The following is a 22,352-nucleotide window of genomic DNA, read 5'->3' as shown; positions in this document are numbered from 1 at the left end:
TTGATATATAAGCTAGTGATCGTTATCAACGTGCAGTTTTCGTAGCAAAGGGTATGGTTGGCAGAAAAATCAAATACATTTGAATATTCACTTTTGTTCTTAACTGTAAAATAAATACTTATCTTAGGATTACACCTCTAGATATAACTCTTTACGGTACAAAACCTTTTCCGCCCTAATATTTAAAACAATGTACGTCAAATGACATTAAATGTCATAAAAATACAACTATAGTTGCGTGCAATATTTTAGAGACTTAAATTAACCTTCCTGTTACTTCTGCTAACGTAGAAAGGTCATTTAGCTATTTAAAATGGATTTTTTCCAATTGACGTGAACAACTGACAGCCAAATCTGTTGAGCAAGTTTTAGTCGTTTATTCAGTGTAATTTGGATAAGTGATTATAAATATATATATAAATCTCATATTTGTGAAATATATAATGTTTAAAATACTTGCGTATTTGTTTTTTGTCAACCATACTTTGCTACCAATACAGCACGTTGATAACGATCACTATATAATTATAACATTATTAAAATCGACTTTTCACATCCCTAAAAGAGCACACATATACGTTTTTACGCACACATACACAACTTGGAACCACCTAAAACGGTAACACCTTGATTTGAAGTCCATCTTGTTAACAGTATGGTTGTCCTTTTTTGACGAACGGCATTTTTAAAAGAGCGAGGAGAGAGAAACGATACTAGTTGCTGCGCCGTCAAAGAGAACAGACAACGTTGGGGCCTTGGTTTAAGGATTTTAAATGATTAAACACACATTTAGGTTGCCTATTTGTCAGAAAGCCTGCCCTGACACGCATATTAGCCGTAACAGCCATTAGAAAATTTAATACCTAAATATTGTTTACCGTATTCACGCGCAACAGATTCCTAATTCAAAATGGCATTCAATTAGGTACTGTTACGACTGTTAGTCTGTGTGAAAAGAGAAAAGTCATGGAATGTATTGGTTCCCTTATATTCCACGACTCTTCTCTTTCCGCACAGACTCTATGCGAGGTGGAGTAGACTCTACTCATAGATGGATGCTGTTAAGCAATAATGTGTCAACCCACATAATTTTTAGGGTTCCGTACCCAAAGGGTAAAACGGGACCCTATTACTAAGACTTCGCTGTCCGTCCGTCCGTCCGTCCGTCTGTCACCAGGCTGTATCTCACGAACCGTGATAGCTAGACAGTTGAAATTTTCACAGATGATGTATTTCTGTTGCCGCTATAACAACAAATACTAAAAACAGAATAAAATAAAGATTTAAATGGGGCTCCCATACAACAAACGTGATTTTTGACCAAAGTTAAGCAACGTCGGGAGTGGTCAGTATTTGGATGGGTGACCGTTTTTTTTTTTGCTTTTTTTTTTGTTTTTTTTTTTTTTGCATTATGGTACGGAACCCTTCGTGCGCGAGTCCGACTCGCACTTGCCCGGTTTTTTCAATAAGATGTCAACTCAAAAAATTGACGCTTAAAGTTGACATTTTATTGCAAAATGGATGTGGGATGACACATTATTGCTTAACAGCATCCAGATACCGTGAGTAGGTTACTCAGTAGAGTGATCTATCCCCATCTATGCAAACCTTTGACAGTTGCCAACCCCATTGGCAACGTCACGGCCTAGAATTATATATGTAATTCGTAGAATAGAATCTGAATAACATTTATTTAAAAATCTAATTAACAAAATGTAATACTTAAAAAATAATAATTTGAAGGTTGTAAAAGTTGTCATAAGCTCATAATATAGTAACCACATCATATTGTGTCAATTTCTTGAGTTAAATAGGCCCCCAGATCTTTTAAAATTACGCTCTATTGTGTCTGGTCAATTTTGACGGAATCACTGCATCTAAGAGTCTAGGAACTGGGACACATACAGTATGTATACATTTTTACACGTAAGGTAGGAAACCGCGTAGTAAGTAATTGACATGTAATTGAAAAAAAAAGTGGAACGTGAATCGAACGATTCAGAGGGGCTACCGCGAAAACTGAAATTCGCAAATTGCGGGGATCTTTCTCTTTTACTCCAATGAGGGCGTAATTAGAGTGACAGAGAAAAATGCCCGCAATTTGCGAACTTCGATTTTCGCGGTTATAGCCCAGATACCTACAATATAAGATTATTCAGTCTAAAAGTATTTTGCCCATCCTTGCGTAATAGTGGTTAACCATGTACTTTACTGAGACTGAGATATTCATTAAGATGATCCTGTCAGTTAAATTGTATTTAATTAAGATTCTACTGATATTTACGTCATAAGGAAAAAAATTGCAGCTTAGACTTGAAACTGGGACAAGGATTACCTATCAATTTGTATAGCAATAATTAAATTAAATTATATGTAATCTACTAATCTACATAAGAGTGGCATGTTTGCATAAGAGTGGCATATAACTATAATAGATGCACCAGATGATATCAAAACTTGAAATGCACCTTGGCATACAAAGGTGAGCACCGAGCTTAAATAAAATGCACATTAATTAATAGAGTCAGGTGTTACATTGCATAAATCCATTAATTAACACAAACATATTACTTTCTAATAAATAAATAATAATAATGTGTCGCAGTTTAGCAAGGTAATATTTATGTCTTACGAAATTTAAATGCACATTATCTAACCTCAAATCTAAAATGTAGAATTTAGCTTGCATTTGTGTTACTATACCAGGGTGTCCCATAAGTGACACTGGAGGTAGACCACGCCAAAAGGACCCAAACCAACTTAACATGACCCCAGTAAAAGTGGCACGGTTTTCGAGTTATTGCCAAATTAAGGCCTATTTATATACCTATATATATGATATAGTTTTAAGCTGTAGAATATAGTTTTAAGAATAATTTGCATGCTGTCATGAGATAGCGGATTAAGGTGGATCATTACTAACCTAAAGTTAAGACCTGTAACTAACCCTTTTTCTGCAAATAAATATGAATCTGAATCTGAATCTGAAGGTTTTTCATGAATTTTGACCGATTTTAACATTGTTAGTGCCAGTGTGCACTCGGAAAGGTCTCGAAGTTAGTTTTTTTTTATGTGTACGGCATCATGAATAGTTAATTAAGATAACAAAATAGGTATTTTATCGATAAACAATGTAAAATACAAAAAAATACTGGTTTAATCTTGAATTAAATTCACAGCGAAACATCAGTTTCGAATTTGACCACCTGTTGTGAAAAAAAAAATACTAGAAAAGTAATGAGCAAATTGTATGTGAACACGTTTGTATGGAAAAAATTCAAACTCTAGCTAGAAGAAGCGGCACCCCCTCATTTTGTTACATTTATTATGTAGACAAAATACGCCAAGTTTTGTAATCTTATCTCAACTACAAGGGGGTGCTCAAACACTTTGAAAATTTTCAAAGTTGTATGAAATCGAAAAAAATCAAGTTATTATTTTTTAGACTTTTATGTAAGTAGTAGTTTTCACATTATTTGAAAATGTGATTTAAAAGTTATTAAGTAAAAAAACATTTTTATTTCTATTTTTTATGATTTTATAGGTGAAATTCTTACATTTAAAAAATTATGTAAAATAAAAATAAAAATGTTTTTCTACTTCAAAACTTATTAATCACATGTGCAAATAGTGTTAATCCAGATACTTAAATAAAATTCTGAATAATAAATACTTTTTTTTTTGGTTTCATACAACTTTGATAAATTTCAAAGTGGTTGAGCATCCCCTTGTAGTTGAGATAAAATTACGAAACTTGGTGTATTTTACCAGCATAATAAGTGTAGGTAACAAAATAAGGGGGTGCCCCGCCGAAAAAAAAAAAAAGATTTTTGAACCACCCTAATACCAATTCAATTATTCATTGTAATAATATGTAATGTATCCACTGAGATAAAGTGTTCTAAGTTAGTTAAACTCGTGTGTACTTTAGCTTAGTGAATTTTCCATTTTTAGTAGAAAGCCCTTACTAGTATGTAGGTACACTTACACCCAAATAAAAGCGGAATCAATATGAGTAAGTCGTAAGTAGTCGTATTCCTACAGATCTTCTAATTCATTGAATTTCCCAAGAATTAACGTAACCCAACGTAGCAACTATCTATATACCGTTTATCTTACCGTAACCGAAGAGCAGGAGGTACCTAAGTACTTTGTAATGAATGACTCTTACTTATTCTTTTTTTGAAACATCCCACTACGCTCGGCACGGCACGTATTCAATGACAGACATGACCAACAGCAAATGGGCCCTATAAACGAAGAGTTATTATTTATAAAAGATGTGTAAGTAAGTAAAACCTAAAAAAAATCGTGCCCCCAATTTTGACACCTGAATTAGGTAGATATCGACGCTGGAAAGGAGAAATTGGATAAGCGACACGCAGCTAACTTTACAGAGGAGCCCAAAAACTGCAACCCTTTGTAAAATAAAATCATTAAAATTCATTATGATGACGAATTTCTTAAATAAGAAACTTTATATGGTTATAGTGATGTATTCTACATTATCCTATTATTATTTTACCTTCAAATGAGTTATGTTAGAATTTAGTGTCGCTTAAGCAAAATGATCGTAAAAATAAATTTTGGTAAATTTATCTTACCAACATGTTTCACAAGAAATTATTCAGGTAAAAAAGTCCAAGCTTAATTTGTCGTCAGAATTGATCGAGTAAAAACTACCTTATTGTAAAATATGCTTATTTTATAGTCAAGCAAAAGAGTATATACGTAAAATTTTACATGAAACAAATCAAGATAAATTATCGAATCACTTTTTAAGGAGCAATTTCAAACTCGATAAGCAGCTTATGCGACACATTCAACCTATGATACATCTACATTCTATGAGTTTTATAGTTATCGAACACAAGGAAATGGTTGTCATACCTACGCATGATAAAATATACCCTTTAAGTAATTTGTATAGCTTTATTTCAAATAAGAAGTTATGTAACGAGTCTTAAGATAACAAGTGCCAACTTAATTACAAGGTACCAGTAAGAATGGGAAATTTGTATTTGAAACCAAAATAGGAATAAAATATTATCTCGTGTATAGCTTAAATTAAACTATGTAATGTTATTTCATTTATTTATTTCCCTAACCTGGCATTTTCTGATAGTATGAAAAATAATAAGAAAAAGAAAGTAAGTAAAAAATGTACTAGGTAACTTCCAACAAAATTTAGGTAAAATGGAATAAACGACAAAAGTTTTATATCTTAAATTAGGTAAATGATCATAAACGCCAATAGTTCACATTTGACAGTCAAGTAAATTTATCTATATGACATTAAAACCTATTATTCGGCCAAGTAAAAATAGTTAACCGACAGTGAAAGGTTAGTTGTCATAAGGCAAAATTATCCAAGTTTAGGTTAAGCTGAACTGGCAAATAAGTAAAAAACTCTAAGGTTCATTACATTGAATAACTTTTCATCTAATCTCCACTTTTCAAAAAAATGTTGAAAACCAAGTCGTTTAGTAACTTAAATGTACCAGTGATTCTCCAAATCACCGACTGGATAAGCGACACTAAAATCGTCAGATTGGTACGAAACCTAGTCCATTCGATGCAGAAAAATTTGGCGATTCCAACGATGTATATAACTCAATATCTCTGAAAATGTCGCTTATCCAATTTCTCCTTTCCAGCGTCGATATGTAGATAGCTATTAATAACATAATTATGGCTGTTTAGTGTTCAAATACAACTTTATTTAAATATTTAGTTATTTAAACTTTATTGCGCAAAATGTATACAACAATGTACAAATGGCGGACTTAATGCCAAATGGCATTCTCTACCAGTCAACCATAGGGCCAAACAGAGATACCTACCATTGGTGCAGAGAGAGAAATATATTGAGTGAATAAAAAAAAGCAAACTATAATTATAAACTAGATAAATAAATAAAAGACTAATCCCAATAAAGCCTAGTATACCCTCTGGGTTGAAAGGTCAGATGGCAGTCGCTTTCGTAAAAACTAGTGCCTACGCCAATTCTTGGGATTAGTTGCCAAGCGGACCCCAGGCTCCCATGAGCCGTGGCAAAATGCCGGGACAGCGCGAGGAAGATGATGATGATGATGAAATAAAATATAGGTATATAAAGTACCACATATTTATGAAATACATATCGACGCTGGAAAGGAGAAATTGGATAAGCGACATTTTCAGAGATATTGAGTTATATACATCGTTGGAATCGCCAAATTTTTCTGCATCGAATGGACTAGGTTTCGTACCAATCTGACGATTTTAGTGTCGCTTATCCAGTCGGTGATTTGGAGAATCACTGGTACATTTAAGTTACTAAACGACTTGGTTTTCAACATTTTTTTGAAAAGTGGAGATTAGATGAAAAGTTATTCAATGTAATGAACCTTAGAGTTTTTTACTTATTTGCCAGTTCAGCTTAACCTAAACTTGGATAATTTTGCCTTATGACAACTAACCTTTCACTGTCGGTTAACTATTTTTACTTGGCCGAATAATAGGTTTTAATGTCATATAGATAAATTTACTTGACTGTCAAATGTGAACTATTGGCGTTTATGATCATTTACCTAATTTCAGATATAAAACTTTTGTCGTTTATTCCATTTTACCTAAATTTTGTTGGAAGTTACCTAGTACATTTTTTACTTACTTTCTTTTTCTTATTATTTTTCATACTATCAGAAAATGCCAGGTTAGGGAAATAAATAAATGAAATAACATTACATAGTTTAATTTAAGCTATACACGAGATAATATTTTATTCCTATTTTGGTTTCAAATACAAATTTCCCATTCTTACTGGTACCTTGTAATTAAGTTGGCACTTGTTATCTTAAGACTCGTTACATAACTTCTTATTTGAAATAAAGCTATACAAATTACTTAAAGGGTATATTTTATCATGCGTAGGTATGACAACCATTTCCTTGTGGTCGATAACTATAAAACTCATAGAATGTAGATGTATCATAGGTTGAATGTGTCGCATAAGCTGCTTATCGAGTTTGAAATTGCTCCTTAAAAAGTGATTCGATAATTTATCTTGATTTGTTTCATGTAAAATTTTACGTATATACTCTTTTGCTTGACTATAAAATAAGCATATTTTACAATAAGGTAGTTTTTACTCGATCAATTCTGACGACAAATTAAGCTTGGACTTTTTTACCTGAATAATTTCTTGTGAAACATGTTGGTAAGATAAATTTACCAAAATTTATTTTTACGATCATTTTGCTTAAGCGACACTAAATTCTAACATAACTCATTTGAAGGTAAAATAATAATAGGATAATGTAGAATACATCACTATAACCATATAAAGTTTCTTATTTAAGAAATTCGTCATCATAATGAATTTTAATGATTTTATTTTACAAAGGGTTGCAGTTTTTGGGCTCCTCTGTAAAGTTAGCTGCGTGTCGCTTATCCAATTTCTCCTTTCCAGCGTCGATATATATGATTCGGTTAAGTTGTGTTCTAATGTATGGGGAAGACAAACAAATTATAGCCAGTCTTTTATGAATGTAGTATGATACCTTTGGGTATGGTGCTTTACCCACGCCAGCGTCCCCTTCCCTTCCCCTGCCGCAACCCCCCCTTTTTGCATGAAATATGTCCCGGTTGACGGTTTTTATTAATTTTTGAGAAAAGTATTAGAATTAGGAATAAAGTGTCAAGGTAAGAAATAATCCTTAATAAATTCTAAACAAAAAAGGTTATATGCAACTTTTTGGTAAGACTCACCATATTCATGTATTTTTTAGTTTTAGTTAGTTCAATATAACATAGTACGTGATAGTACTGAAAGAAATCTTATACGGAGAATAAGCTTGCAAGGTTATTCTCCGTGTAGGATTTCTTTCAGTACTATTTACGTACAATGTTATATTGAACTTCAACAAGTTTTTCAACGGTTAAATTTTGTCGAAGTTCATCTAGCCATAACATGAATATGGTGCGTCATATCAAAAAAATGAATAAACCTTTTTTGTTAAGAATTGAATAGGGATTATTTCTTTCATTGACACTTTTTTCCTATATTGTATACTTTCGCCAAAAAATTAAAAAAACTGAACCGGGACATATTTCATGCAAAAAGGGGTGGTTGCGGCAGGGGGAGGGAAGGGGACGCTAGCGTGCGTAAAGCACCATACCCAAAGGTATCGTACTACGTTCATAAAAGGCTGGCTATAATTAGTTTTTCAAAAAACACAATTTGACCGAATCAATAACTATAAATATAATAGTGATGGATATTATTCAAACTCTTGTTTTAGCAAATGCTTACGTAACATCCGGTTGAAAGAACACTTACTTGGAACTTGTCTAACTAGGTACTACCTACTACTACCTAGGTACTTGTACTAACTTTGGGTACAGCGTCACCTTCAGCTGCTGTTAATTTCGAGGCACGATTTTTTCTTCGACCATAAGTACACCTCTTCTACAATCAGTAACTCTTCAGTATCACTTAATGCGACGATTTCGTCACAATCACCACCGAACATTGAGAAAGAAAATGCCGTAGAATTACCTGCTCCAAAAGGCAATGACTTGTCGCTGGCGACATCGAGGCGGCCATTTTTGATAAACCGCTCCGGTCTAAAAACTTCTGGGTCGCCCCATAAGTCCTTGTCTATGTGTAGACTCGTTAGATTCACTCCCACTGCAGTGTTCTGTGGAAATGGTTGCGAGGTTATCGTTAATCATCAGAGAAAATTAAGCAATAAAACATACGTAATGGCATGTAAATACGTAATAAAAGTGAATGTTTGGATATTATATGTTTTTAGTCAACGCAAATGTAGCGTGAGGAAACCGGACTAATCCCAATAACGCCTAGTTTACCCTCTGGGTTGGAAGGTCAGATGGCAGTCGCTTTCGTAAAAACTAGTGCCTACGTCAATTCTTGCGATTAGTCGCCAAAGGGGAGCCGTGGCAAAAAATGCCGGGACAACGCGAGCAAGAAGAGATCAACGCAAATGTGGCTGTCTGCACAGTACGACGACGCACCAGCACCATATCGGATATCCGTGTAGATGTGGTGTGGATTCTGTGATATAAACACTAAAAATCCGACCATGCTAAGTATGCATACGAAGTGTTACCTCAAATATGGCGATATGTATCACTGCTAAGCCAAGTCAGGGCTTAGCGTAATCGGAGCGGCTAAGGCGCTCACAAATATCTGAACACGCCTCTATTGTCAGGGCGTTGGAGTGTGTGTTCAGATATTGTGAACACCTTGGCCGCTCCGATATATCTGATGGCGACTGTAGGTACCTAGCTAAGTATATAAGTACCTCCGCAATATGGTAGCCGTCCAGCGTGGTGTCGACGACGCATCGGTGCGGTACTGCGAGTGGTACTGTTGTCTCAAACCGCAGCATTTCGCGCAGGCTCGCTTCTGTATACGGCATGCTGTGAATAATTAAATTTCCTAATAATGACCTATTAAATAAAAACCAAATTAGTAAAAGGAGCGAAATCTATTATAGTAGAACAGTTGTAGACTCCTTCAATAACGCCTACGTCCTTACGTAGGCGTTATTGAAGGAGTGAAGTGCGCTGTTAATGATTTGAATTATTTTATGAAATATTCTAGGTATTGTAGCGCCACCTATTTAAGGTTTTTGACGGACAATTTTTGCTACATGGAGATTGTTTTCCTTAACTTTACCTTCCATATTTGAGTAGGTACTTATTAGGGATGTACCGACTAGTCGCCGACTAGTCGGGAAAGCCGAATATCCGGCCACATTTGTAGTCGGCGATTAGTCGGCGACTAGTCGGCAAAAATGGCCGATTAGTCGGCACTTTATTACTGAAAGAAAAACAGAAAAAATAAATCAACAGTCATTATTTACCATATGTATTATGTTTATTTTACTAAAATACCTATTCAGGGTGCAAACGAAAATTATTGTTCATATAATTGACCGTTTCATCGTTATCGTATGTTGGTGGGCTGGTGTTTTCCTCTACAGGTCGATCTCAACTGATTCTCGTGTAATTTCATGTGCAAGTTCGATTTTTTTTTTATTATTATTCAGTTTTTGTTTTTTTTTAAATGGTGGAGCCATGAGGAACTTTTAACGTTATTGCAAAATTTAGGGACTTAGACAGGGCACGTTTTACGTACAGACGCTGACCACAGGGGATAGGTTCTTAACTGGCGACTACGTACGGGAAATAGGGCTTTAGAAATACCTCCTACAAGCTGTACTGACGGTCTGCACAGGGTAGCAAAATAAAAGAACTAAAGACAGAAATTGAACGAGGATTCTTGTGATAGGTCTTTGAACCTGATGTAGAGAACACCTTTTAGCCAAGCTAATATGACGAATAGCGCAACCAAAGGAGCAAAACTATTGTTTTTCACCTGATGATACGAAACTAATGATCTGGCCGACTAGCCGACTAGTCGGCCGACTAATCGGCCATTCGAGCGCCGATTAGTCGGCTAGTCGGCTAGTCGGCCAAATCAATAGTCGGTACATCACTAGTACTTATACTATACTTTATCAAAGCGCGTTCCACTATTTTAGCGATTCGCGCGCGAAAAATACGGGAGCGATATACTACCTATTCCGATATTTATAATATTTATATTCATATTCCAAAAGTTATTATTTTCTATAATGTTAATATCCAGAGAGGAAAATGGGGACCACGTTTGTATGGAGATGCGGTCACGTGACGTCATCCCATCCGGCGGGCCCCTTTCCTCTTAACGCACGAACAAATTTAACCAAGGGTAATTGCAGTCGTTGACTGGTTAGGTAATCTATTTTTAGAACAAATTTCACCATAAAATTGCGGTCGTTGACCTGTTAATCCCTTTTGGTTGGTCTATTATTCCTATTTTACAAGCTCTTTTACTCTTATTTAACTTGCAATTTTTGTTTGTTTAGGTATCTTAGGTAAGTATGTTAGTCCAGGTCAAATCTTGCGAGCTAAATTAGACCCATTTCCCATTATTCAATTGATCCGAAACTTCACATAAATAGGTGACAATGACAATGCAATATTATGGTACCATCTAGCTAATCTGATGAAGTGATGATGGAGACAGGAGGTGGTAATGGAAACTCTGTGGTAAAACAACGCAACCAAATGTTTGGGTTTGTTAGACTAGTATAAGTTGCCGAAAGAAAAGTACAATCAGCGATTTAAAAGCAAGCTTTTACAAGTATCAAAAATGAATTTTTTGACAAAAAACTTATTTAGCTTTAGACAAAAGACCACCGCCGCTAAATTCAAGGTTCACAACATGTCATATCTGCGAGACTTTATTACTTACTTTATACAGATAAATTACCTACTTTACAATGAAAATATAAAGAAAACCTCATCCCCAGCGGGCTCAGCACGGTTCCATTTTTATCGACTATCACTATGCGCGTCCCTTTCGCACTTACATACTTGTTAGAACGTGACAGGCATGGTGACAAGGGATGAAAACGCGACCGTGCTAAGCCGCCAGGTGTTAAGAGCGGGTATTGTGTGGGATTATTACATCACCTTGACATGGGTTATGATGTATGAATATTATGTTTGTCGTTACTTGTCTGTTTACAGGTAGGTAAATAGGTAATCGTAATTTACCGTCTATTAGCTTAACTGTTTCGCTTACTTAACATCAAAGAAAGTACCTACTATCTACTAATTAACCATTCAAATACACGCAATAGGTATGTGAGTATGTCGCTTTGCAAAATTTTGTTCTAGTTCTATTCGCTAAGGCGTTGCAAAAATGTCTCGGTCGCAAAATGTGCTCCTTATCAAAAGGTCTGTGATTTAGGAATACGTAGATAAAAATCGAATCGAAAATTTTACAACATAAACCTAAACTAAGTACCTAAACAAGAAAAACCATTTTGCAATAAGTACCTATTAAGTGATTCACAAATCAGACGACAAAATAATTGTAGCTAAGTATATACTAGACAATTTTGTAGAGAAAATTGGCCAAAGCAAGCCAAAAGCCATACATAACCAAAAAGGCTACATACTTTTTCCTGTCGTCCAGATTGGGCATGCGATCGCAGCCGACGACTCGGTCGATCTCCTCGTGGATCTTATCCTGGATCTCAGGATGCAGGAACATTTGTTCAACCAGGAGCTGGATAACGGACTCGCCGGCCGTCGCGCTCGGGAACATGTAGTCCGTGCAGATCAGGATCAATTGATCCACTGAAATGTAAAGGTTGGTATAGATAAGCTGGATTTTTAACTGTCCGAATTTTAGGAAAAGCTCTTAAGGTCTCTGCCCACTACACCGTATCATACCATGACCGTAGTAGGAACGTGTCAGGCAAAAAAATATTCTTTGTATTAAAAAGTATGAGACTAAGCCCACTCTAGCCCGTTCCGTCACCGACCATACCCGTCCCATACCATGCACGGACCGTCAAAAATTGTCGGCGAGGTTAACCCTTTGCTCACTAAAGATGTTTAGAAACGCGCACGGTACAGTTTTCGAGCGTTCCAATAGATAAAGACTATGGCACGTTATTACGCGTGTCGTTAAAATTCGGACACCTTGAAAAATTTCAACTATAATAAGTACTGGAACGAAGTCCTTTTCAGATTAAGGGGCGTATTCAGAATTGTGGACACCAGTGTTGCGTACGAACGTTACTGTTTTGAATTTTGTTTGACACCATTTGCTAATGCTATGCCATGATACCATGACATGGAATACCATCGGACCAAAAATCTGCTTCGTGCAAGTAAAAATCTGGTGGTATGTATGTTCAAAAGTGAAGTGATTTCAATAACGATGCGTCGCGCTCGGCGCATATACCTACGCATTTGCAAGGTGGCACGTGAGCAAGTGCGACTAACTGATACGAGTAGCTATGCCAAATTCACACGTTTCTGGCCCCGTTAGTTATCTTGACACGTTTTTATACCATGCTTCATAAAAAATTGGCTAAAGTGTAAACAAACCAAATTATAAGTTACCTATCTTATCTACTCCGTAATTATGCACTTTTAAAGTATGGACATTGGCCTATCAACAATATATTACCTAATATACATTGTAATTACTTACATTTGTTTATACTGTTTATAGTTTATACATCTGTTAATTATTCAAATTGGAGTGAAAACATTTCGTTCAAAAATATTAGCCTACCTATTTGCAAAAGCTAACCAAGCCATATTGCTTTACCTTTTTCATAGACACCATACTATAGAATAGAATTAAGTGAGTATGTTACCCATTGAAGGATGATTATACGCTAATTAAATTATAGAGATATTGTATAGCAGGTATTTATTTGCCAGAATGCAGGTTATGAATAGTTACCTATAGTGTGAATCAAACGATCTGATCTAGTTTACTCAAAGAGTCTTAAGAATACAATACCATTGAGTGGTAAACCACAAATTAGGATAATCACCTCGTAGTAAAAGCAGATTATAACCGCCTTGAAATGTTAGTATAGATTAACGACTCTATTTCTTTAAACAATAGACTACAAAATACACTAACTAAATAATGGCTAACCTAACTTTTTTTGCATTTAACAACCATCGACACTCAAAAAGAACACACTCAGTAGAAAAACAGCTATGAGATATCATAAAATTCCATTATATTTTCGGCTCTATAGTCTTACCATAAGGATAAAAATGCTTTGAAGGTAAGAATAACATTCACACGTTTTGCATTTAGAGATAACAGATGTGCCGCCAGGGTCGTACTCGCATTGTTGCAATTGATAAGCACGTGGTTTATCTGTTTATGTCGGAATGTTATTTAGTGGTATTTTTTTCTGACCTATACCTAACTACAATTGTAATAAAAGAGCGAGCGAGACACCAATAAAAAAAAATACCTGGCCTGTTATCAAATTGTGGGACACATTATGATATGATTGTAGTTTTAAATCTTAGTGTCTAACTGGCTTTCGCTCGTTCAGTACATGTGTTCTTATTCAATTCCTACTGATCTTTTACGCAACTTGGCTAAGTTTTACCGGACATTCCCTGCTTTCGATTGGATTTTGTACCTTGTGATTTTAACGACTCTGGCTACGTTTTACTGGACTTGATAATAATTATGTGGCGACCGTGGGTCAATGCGAGTGCAAGTGGACATTAACTAATATGTATTATAATTTATTATTAATAATTATACATTTTTATCTTTCTACACATTTTATTTAACACCAGAATACGTCCCTGTCGTGGCTAAGGTGCATGTGACTTTCCAAAAGATTGAATATGATATTATCTTTTTAGACCATTTTAACCCCATTTAACAAGAAATAAGGTTTAGAATTCAATATACATGCAATGTACTTCTAACTTATTTTGTAAGTAAATTGGTTGGCGCCTACGAGAACAAAAGCAGATAATAGGATTGTAATAGAACAATGCCATTGTTAGTACAGGTAAGTGAACAAGATCAGTTCAAAAAATTTTACCTATACCTACAAGTTGGGTACATTATGTTCCAAGTACATACCTAAATTCCGCCTCATAATGGCATGAAAACGGTACTTTGAAAATTGGTTTGTTTAGTCGACGTCTAAGTCCCTGCGTCTAACCTATTATTACATTTTTGCACGTTACTTACTCCTTTATTAACTGTCGATATCTATTCTCGTGATTCCACGCGGAAAGCAAGAAACGCCGTTTTATGTTACGAGCAAATGTTATATGTGTGTCATGTGGGATTCTATTTCATTTGATTACCTATCGCGGGTCATGATCCCTAATGAAAAATCGATAAAAATGGTATTAATTAACACCTTTCTCCATGGGCCCAAATATGAAAATCGCTCGGCCCCTTGGTTTCGGCTACCAACATAAAGCTTTCAAAGTTTTCTATGGAATAGCTGATGTTTTTTCGCGATTTTGTGGTTGGTCTCATTGGAACAGTTGTCCAGTATAACCGTCTTTATAACGCCCCTTAATTTCCCGGTAGAACCGTCACGTCCCGAAGTTGCTTTCCTAATAGCTTCCTAGGTACTTACCAGAGAACGTAGTGCGTTCGGTGTCTCGAATCTCCTCCTTCATTTTTCTGATGTACATGTCTAAGAAGTGCCGGTTCTGGTTATCATCATGCGTCGCCATCGCGTGCTCAATTAGTTTCTAGAACAGATATAATTTACTTTTGAAATTTAGCTTAGGTCTCAATATTAGCTAGAGGTAGGTATAAACAGCAATTACGCTCTCTTGTTAAACAAATAACTATAGTTTGGCCCAGGACTGTCTCATTTCAAACATAGACGTTGGTGCCCCAACTTAAGTAATTGTATAGAAAAATGGATATTACCTACTTATGTTAGGGAACCGACTGTACGAGCACCCAAAAAAAACCGGACAAGTGCGAGTCAGACTCGCCCACCGAGGGTTTCGTACTTTTTAGTATTTGTTGTTATAGCGGCAACAGAAATACATCATCTGTGAAAAGTTCAACTGTCTAGCTATCACGGTTCGTGAGATACAGCCTGGTGACAGACGGTCCGTCCGTAAGACGGACAGCGGAGTCTTAGTAATAGGGTCCCGTTTTACCCTTTGGGTACGGAACCCTAAAAAAGGATGCGTATAGTTTTCCTGGTTCTTACTGACTGACAAGTTGTATTTGCCACACTATACCTATTGCATAGCTACGTACCCTGAAAAAGTCAGTTAGATACTTGTTCCCTTCATACAAGTCTTGATAGCCGCTCCATTTGGGGAATAGTTCCTTGAGCCACGGCGTTAAGGAAATAGCTCCGCCGAGGTCGTTGCTGCCGCGCTGGAACCTGTCAATACAACGAGTCATACAGTTCATCTATGATACATATACTTGGTCAAGCGAATCATGTCAGTAGCAAACCGCGGCAAATTTGAAAAATCACGGGTTAGCAACACTGTTCATGTTCACTGTTCAACAATGGACTATGGTGGTTTTCACCGCACGCCGCTCCAGCACAAACAATGCACTGTCTCGCTTAGACATCGAAGCGGCGTGATCCTCATCAGTGTCATTAACCGCGTATGCCATAAACGTGGTGTGTTTCCATTTGTCCCCGCCGGGCACAGAAGGGAATAGGTGCTTCATGTACTTACCTAATTCATTCCCTCTTGTCCCCGCCTCATGTCGACGACGGTCACGTGGGGCGGGGAGAAATGGGAATACACCTTTGACGTAACACGGTTAGGTAATGCGATAGCTATATTAACTCACCTGAGGGTATTTCTGGCCAAGTCCCAGAGCGCAGGGTAGTCTTCACGGGGCAGGGTTATTCCGCTGAACACGTGCAGCATACCGTTGATAAAAGGCACGGAGAGATAGTGCGGCAGGTAAACCAGGTCACCGTTCACAAGTTTCTGGAATTTTAAATAATACCAAGTGGTAAAAAAATAACCAGCGGGCTCAGCACGGTTCCATTTTTATCGACAATCACTATGCGCGTCCCTTTCGCACTTACATACTTGTTAGAACGTGACAGGCATGGTGACAAGGGATAAAAACGCGACCGTGCTAAGCCGCCAGGCCAGTCAAATTTGGATATTTCTTGGAATTAATTCCCAGCAAGATGGAAATCGTCTTAATACCTTCATTTGGTTCTAAATTAGTGTAATCCGAGTTTGCTTCATTCCAAGAGTTGTGGAATAAAAATTGCTCTTTTTCAGTTTTTTGCTTGTAGTTCAAAAACGATACGTTCGACGACGGAAAATTTGCTCTAATTATGATAAAAATTGACATTTGAGGATCCGAAAGATACCAATATGAATTCGTAACTAGTCAAAGATTGTATAAATGGCCGCCATCACTTTGAATTTCTTTTTTTTGGTAGAATCGTGTTAAAATCCGAATTTTTTTTTCACCAGTTTTTGATTCATAACAACCTTGCTGGTAGTAATTGTAATTTGTAATTGATGGTGGGTTCCTTCTACATCGAGTGGTTTTGTCAATCCAAGGTAAAATTTAGGTACTTATCTCTATCTCCCAAGGCTCCCAAAATTTATCCACACCTCCAGGGATGGAGCAAACTCGGATTATACGGTAATGATTTCCTGCTTGGTGGGAATTAATTCCTCAAAACGCTTTTGGGTCATTCTCGCATTTCGTGCAAATCGGTATTATTTGCAATTTACCAAAAATTAGTGTCCGACCGAAACATGTTTTTTTGCCGAAACCGAAACCGAAACCGAATGTTCGGCTTTGGCTCTAGTTTCGGCCGAAACCGAAACCGAAACCGAACCTTTTGTAGACTTGTTAAAATCGTTAAAAAAATGTCATAAAACCGCTTTTGCACACATATTATGGAACTGTCAACACCCAATGTCCTTGAAATTGACGTTACTTAAGCAGTTTTTTAAGAAAATTACTAGAGTTAGACCAAGATAATTCTGCAACGATTTTGACAACACACGCAGTGCAAGTGTTATTTTAAACGTCAAAACTTCTATGAAATTATGACGTATAAATAACATTTGCACTAGTTGCACTGCGTATGCTATCAAAATAATTGCAGAATTTTCTTAGTCTAACTCTATTCATTCACCAGTCAAGTTAACATGTAGATACAGGGTCAACCAAAACAAAAACGCGAGCGCAGCGAGCGCGAAATTTTTTGTTAAAATATCGCAAGGCCGAGTACCGATCTTCACCTGGGCCTAAAAGTCCGAAGTACCCCAGTGAGGCGAACTTTCATGCGAAGTCAAAGCCGTGCTTCAGGCTTCAGGATAAGTAGTTGAGCACAAACTCCTACCAACGTCCATTGTATTAAAAAGCGAGATATTTCCTTGAGCGCTGGTGGCCTAGCGGTAAGAGCGTGCGACTTTCAATCCGAAGGTCGCAGGTATAAACCCCGGCTCGTACCAATGAGTTTTTCGGAACTTATAGGTATACGAAATATCATTTGATATTTACTATTTGCTTTTCGGTGAAGGAAAAACATCGTGAGGAAGCCGGACTAGTAGTAGTAGTAGTACTAGTAGTAGTAGTAGAGTAAGAGTTTACTACTACTAGTCCCGATAAGGCCTAGTTTACTCTCTGGGTTCGAGGGTCAGTCTGATGGCAGTGGCTTTCGTAAAAACTAGTGCCTACGCCAATTCTTGGGATTAGTTGTCAATTGGACCCCAGGCTCCCATGAGCCGTGGCAAAAAATCCGGGATTACGCGAGGAAGATGATGAGTTTTCTTATTATTCCTTTGCCCAGGCCCAGTAACATGCGACAGTGCTATTTCATTTACTCCGATACAATTAGACAGTGTGCGCGTTATATGTATTAACAGCCTCTTAAGACTGCGTCTAGTGGCGCCCTCATTAGTGGAATTGTTTTGATAATAAACCAATTAATTACTGTACCTATACATGAATCAGTATATTATGTAGGTACATATTAATATTGTTGTCCTACTTATTCCCCAACTTTTCGTCTTTGTCACATAGTTTAGTTTCATAGTACGAAGTACCATTTTGTAAGTTTCGGCCCGGCCGAAAGGTTCGGCCGTTTTTTGGCCGAAACCGAAACTACAGCCGAAACATGATTTTGTGGCCGAAACTGGCCGAAACCGAACCTTCGGTCGGACACTACCAAAAATGTGATGGTGTTTTCGAATATCTGTTAATGCAAGGTTGTAACATAGGACCTAAAGTATATTGGCCCGCCATGGACAATTCTAAAAAGGTGGTTATTTTCTTTAAATATACAATTAACCCCCACTATTTTCATTCCTCTCTGCATGTATAGCGTGAAGTTAAACTTTGACCTCCATTTGAACCTTAAGATACTAAAAATAGAAAACTTGTTGTTGGTTCAGTAAACAAGTAATTTATTTATGTTTTATATCCTATAATATTATACGCTAAGAAATTAACAATAAAACTATACAGCCTTATAAGTGATGGTCCAAGCAATTTCTTCATTACCGACGCGAGAAATGGATTAGCTATATTTTGCTATATAGCAAGGGTATATAGCACTTCCCGCGGATACAACACATTGTTCGTCAGTCAGCTGGCCGCGTGCTACCACAGCGGTCGTCCGTATGTTGCTTTTGACGAAAATACCTACGCTCTCTCGTGTCGGGAAGGACTGTGGTTCAGATAAATCTTCATCGCCATCTAGTGATTTATACAGTAAGTACCAAGTGTACATTATTAAAATTATACCTAATTGATGTGTTTTAGGGTTGCCTTTCGTGTGGCTTATTCTGTGAAATCAAGGTCTGATATCAACCGACCTAGGCGACGAAAACTTCCAAAACTTCATTCATATCTGTTTCATTCATTTCTTTTCCTTCCAATTTTGCCAGGGAAGGTAATGAACGAATTTAGAAGGTAATGATAGTGTATTTGAGGCAGTGCATTTAATGGAAAGAGGGTTAAGTTATTATAAATAGAATGTTGGTATAAGCATTTAAAACTGTATGTAATAATATATAGGGGAGCCCAACGTGATTTTTTGGATTTAACTAGAGCGCAGTAGATTAACATAATCTGCCGCTCTACATATAATACCAGACCGCACTCAAGGACTGTGCTGAGAAATTTGACACGTTACTAAGAGACTAAGTGAGTTGGAATCATCTGATACCTGTCGACGATAAGGTAGAGAACGGGGCAAATGTTTGGAATAAAGGGCAGAAACTACAGAAACATAAACACAGGCCGATAAGCAATAATAGTGCCTCCGCCGTCAAAAGCGACAATTCCCAATCCGTGCGTGATAAATCTCAGAAAACTGATACCAGCAGTAAAAAGCGGTGTAAAATCCCTCTCAGGGCGGTGGACTATCGCAAGTTCATCCATCTGTGGAATATAGCTTGAGGATCGGAGGACATACAGGCATATCTGCTGTTATTCATGGTGCACTGTCGATGAACTTAAGCTCAAAGGGGACTCCAAGACTTTCAAAATAGGAGTACCCTCGACAATGTATGAATCCTGTTTATTTCCAACTATGTAGCCCAATAATCGTGGTCATGTCGTAAATCCAACGTCAATGGGAGTCAGACAAAAACCAACCAGTAATACTTAGTTCGGAATCCTGATTTGAAACCTTCACTGGATCTAATTTACCAAAATGTAAGGGGTCTTAACACCAAAGTAAGTTTTTCGGGCTTCTATGCTGTTGGTCCAGACTACTTAGGTACCTGCATATATCTTAAAGGGGTGTTTAGAGCATTTGAATGGTCCAATACACTCCATGCTTCATCTGGTACGTAGGTACCACCACCAATCTCCACCAGTACATATCCTCACCATTGGAAGATTTCACGGGTAAGACCGATCCCAAAGTCAAGGTATTCTTTTCTTTCAGCTTTAGCAAAGCTTTTTGAGTCCATACTCCATGGCACGTTGTCGAAACAAGTGAAACCATTATTCCTGTGCAACACTCAGCATGGTTTCAGAGCGAAACGGTCTGTGAAAACTAACCTGACCTTGGTTGACACCATCTCAGAGCATCTGGATATGGGTATCCTGATAGACGTCCTGTATTATGATTTCCGAAAAGCCTTCAATCGTGTGGGTAACGATGTACTCCTACACAAACTAGACGCTATTGGGTTCAATCCACATTTGCTTAACATTTTTGCCAGTTATCTGCGTGATCAACCGCAGTACGCAACGACCAGCATGGCCACTTCGTACCAGATCCGTACCATACTCGTTCTGGTGACAGCCAAGATTCAATCTTGGGGCCTTTCCTATTTGGAATAATGGTCATTGACCTGCCCTCGGTTATCCATAACGCTCGTTGTCTACTCTACGCCGACGATATTAAATTGGTATATTGAGTTGAGAAGGAGGAGAATTGTAAGTTGCTGCAGGAGGATGTTTCATTTCTGTTCCAATGGAGTCGGGATAACAAACTGATTTTCAATGCGGCTAAGTGTCAAGTGTGTAGTTTTAATCAAGCCCTATTTCCTACACTTGCTCAATTTTTTCCTGGACCTGAGCCAATAGACTCTTAGATCAATAGACTCTTGTAATAACAAGAGTCGTCTCAGTAAAGGATCTTGCGGTCATATTCGATACGCGGCTAACATTTCACGACCATATCAAAGCACTTGGTACTGTAGCTTCAGTAGATTAGGCTTTGTCACTAGCAACGTCAGAGAATTCCATGAACCTTGCCCCATAAAAGTTTTTTACAATGTTCTGGTCAGAAGCAAGTCGGAGGTGTCAGCATTAGCCTGGATCCCTTACGAGTCAACGTACATTCTACTATTGGAAAAGGTCCAAAAGAATTTCCTTAGGATGTATTACCAAAAAATATTTATTTTAGGAACCCTGGGCTTCATTTCTTTGGAGGTGAGGCACAACTTAAGCCTATACTACTTTTAGCTTGTTGGGCTTTTCGTGGAGACTCTGGCTGCCTTGAACTAGTAGAGAGGCTTGTAAGACTTTTTGTACCGGACATTAGAAATATAACCCTTAGGCTTCATATTCATATTCTTTATTTGTATCGATCATACATTGTCACTGATGCGTAATTTACATTATTATTATACAATAGGTATGTCAGAAATATATACAATTAAAAGTAGGTATCATTGTAAACATTGGGAAATAATAATTAAATTGACAATAAAATAGTTGTACCCCGTTCCAATACGTTGGAATAATAATAATAGCTTTCCATTAAACATTCGTTAGCCTTCTAGGAATTCCTTGACCGAATAAAACGCCTTTTGGATCAGGAAATACTTGAGTTTTTTTTATAAAAATGAGATCTGAAGCAACATCCTTTATATCGGTCGGTAACCTGTTATAGATGCGTGGACCTATAATTTGGAAGAAGTTACCTGTTTTTGCAAGTCTGTGTCTAGGTATTACTAGTACCTGCGTTCGTCTTGACGACTCACGCGTAGTAGAGGTGGAAAAGTGTCTCCTACTCCGCCGGGTTAGTTTTCCTACCTCGAATATAAAGAGCGAGGGAACCGTTAGGACGCGTTCGTCGGGCGGTACTCGGCACATAGACCGGACGACTTATTTTGGATTATAAAAGGGCGATCACGGTCTGCAGCTAAACCCCAAAGATCGGTTCCATAGGTTGCATAGGTTTCTTCTCCTGGTGCATCTCCTGTTGACTCATGAGTGCTTGAGATTTTGTGAGTTTATGGAGCTACGGTGGATGGATTGGCAGTCGAGTGTATTTGGATGTTAATTTTAAATTAAAGTATGTAGTTTCTCAGTGTGTTGGTGACAAGACTGATGTAGTGCTGTGTAATCATTAAATAAATAAACAATACGAAATACGTCTTCAATCACGTAAATTGTGCATGACAATCGCTACAAGCTAGGTGGTAAATCATAAGTCGCGATTGTCAAGCCGGAGTATTTGTTAAGTCGGCTTGATCGTCTGCACAGCGCTTAAGAC

General features: G+C 37.2%; 1 protein-coding gene across 1 annotated transcript in view; it reads right to left on the bottom strand.

The window, feature by feature from the left end:
- Window positions 1–22,352, bottom strand: part of LOC134792165 (probable cytochrome P450 304a1) — a 28,726-nt gene that overhangs the window by 861 nt on the left and 5,513 nt on the right. Inside the window, exons 4-9 of the mRNA XM_063763399.1 lie at window positions 16,202–16,344; window positions 15,647–15,776; window positions 15,003–15,120; window positions 12,024–12,204; window positions 9,312–9,429; window positions 8,543–8,684 (exon numbers count right to left, since the gene is read on the bottom strand). Coding sequence (XP_063619469.1) covers window positions 8,543–8,684; window positions 9,312–9,429; window positions 12,024–12,204; window positions 15,003–15,120; window positions 15,647–15,776; window positions 16,202–16,344 — 832 coding nt within the window. The remainder of the gene's footprint in view (window positions 1–8,542; window positions 8,685–9,311; window positions 9,430–12,023; window positions 12,205–15,002; window positions 15,121–15,646; window positions 15,777–16,201; window positions 16,345–22,352) is intronic.

The sequence above is a fragment of the Cydia splendana genome, chromosome 7, assembly GCF_910591565.1.
Source record: "Cydia splendana chromosome 7, ilCydSple1.2, whole genome shotgun sequence".
Taxonomy (NCBI): Eukaryota; Metazoa; Arthropoda; class Insecta; order Lepidoptera; family Tortricidae; genus Cydia; species Cydia splendana.
The sequence above is the reverse complement of the archived record's forward strand: the minus strand, read 5'-3'. Positions and strand labels throughout refer to the sequence as shown.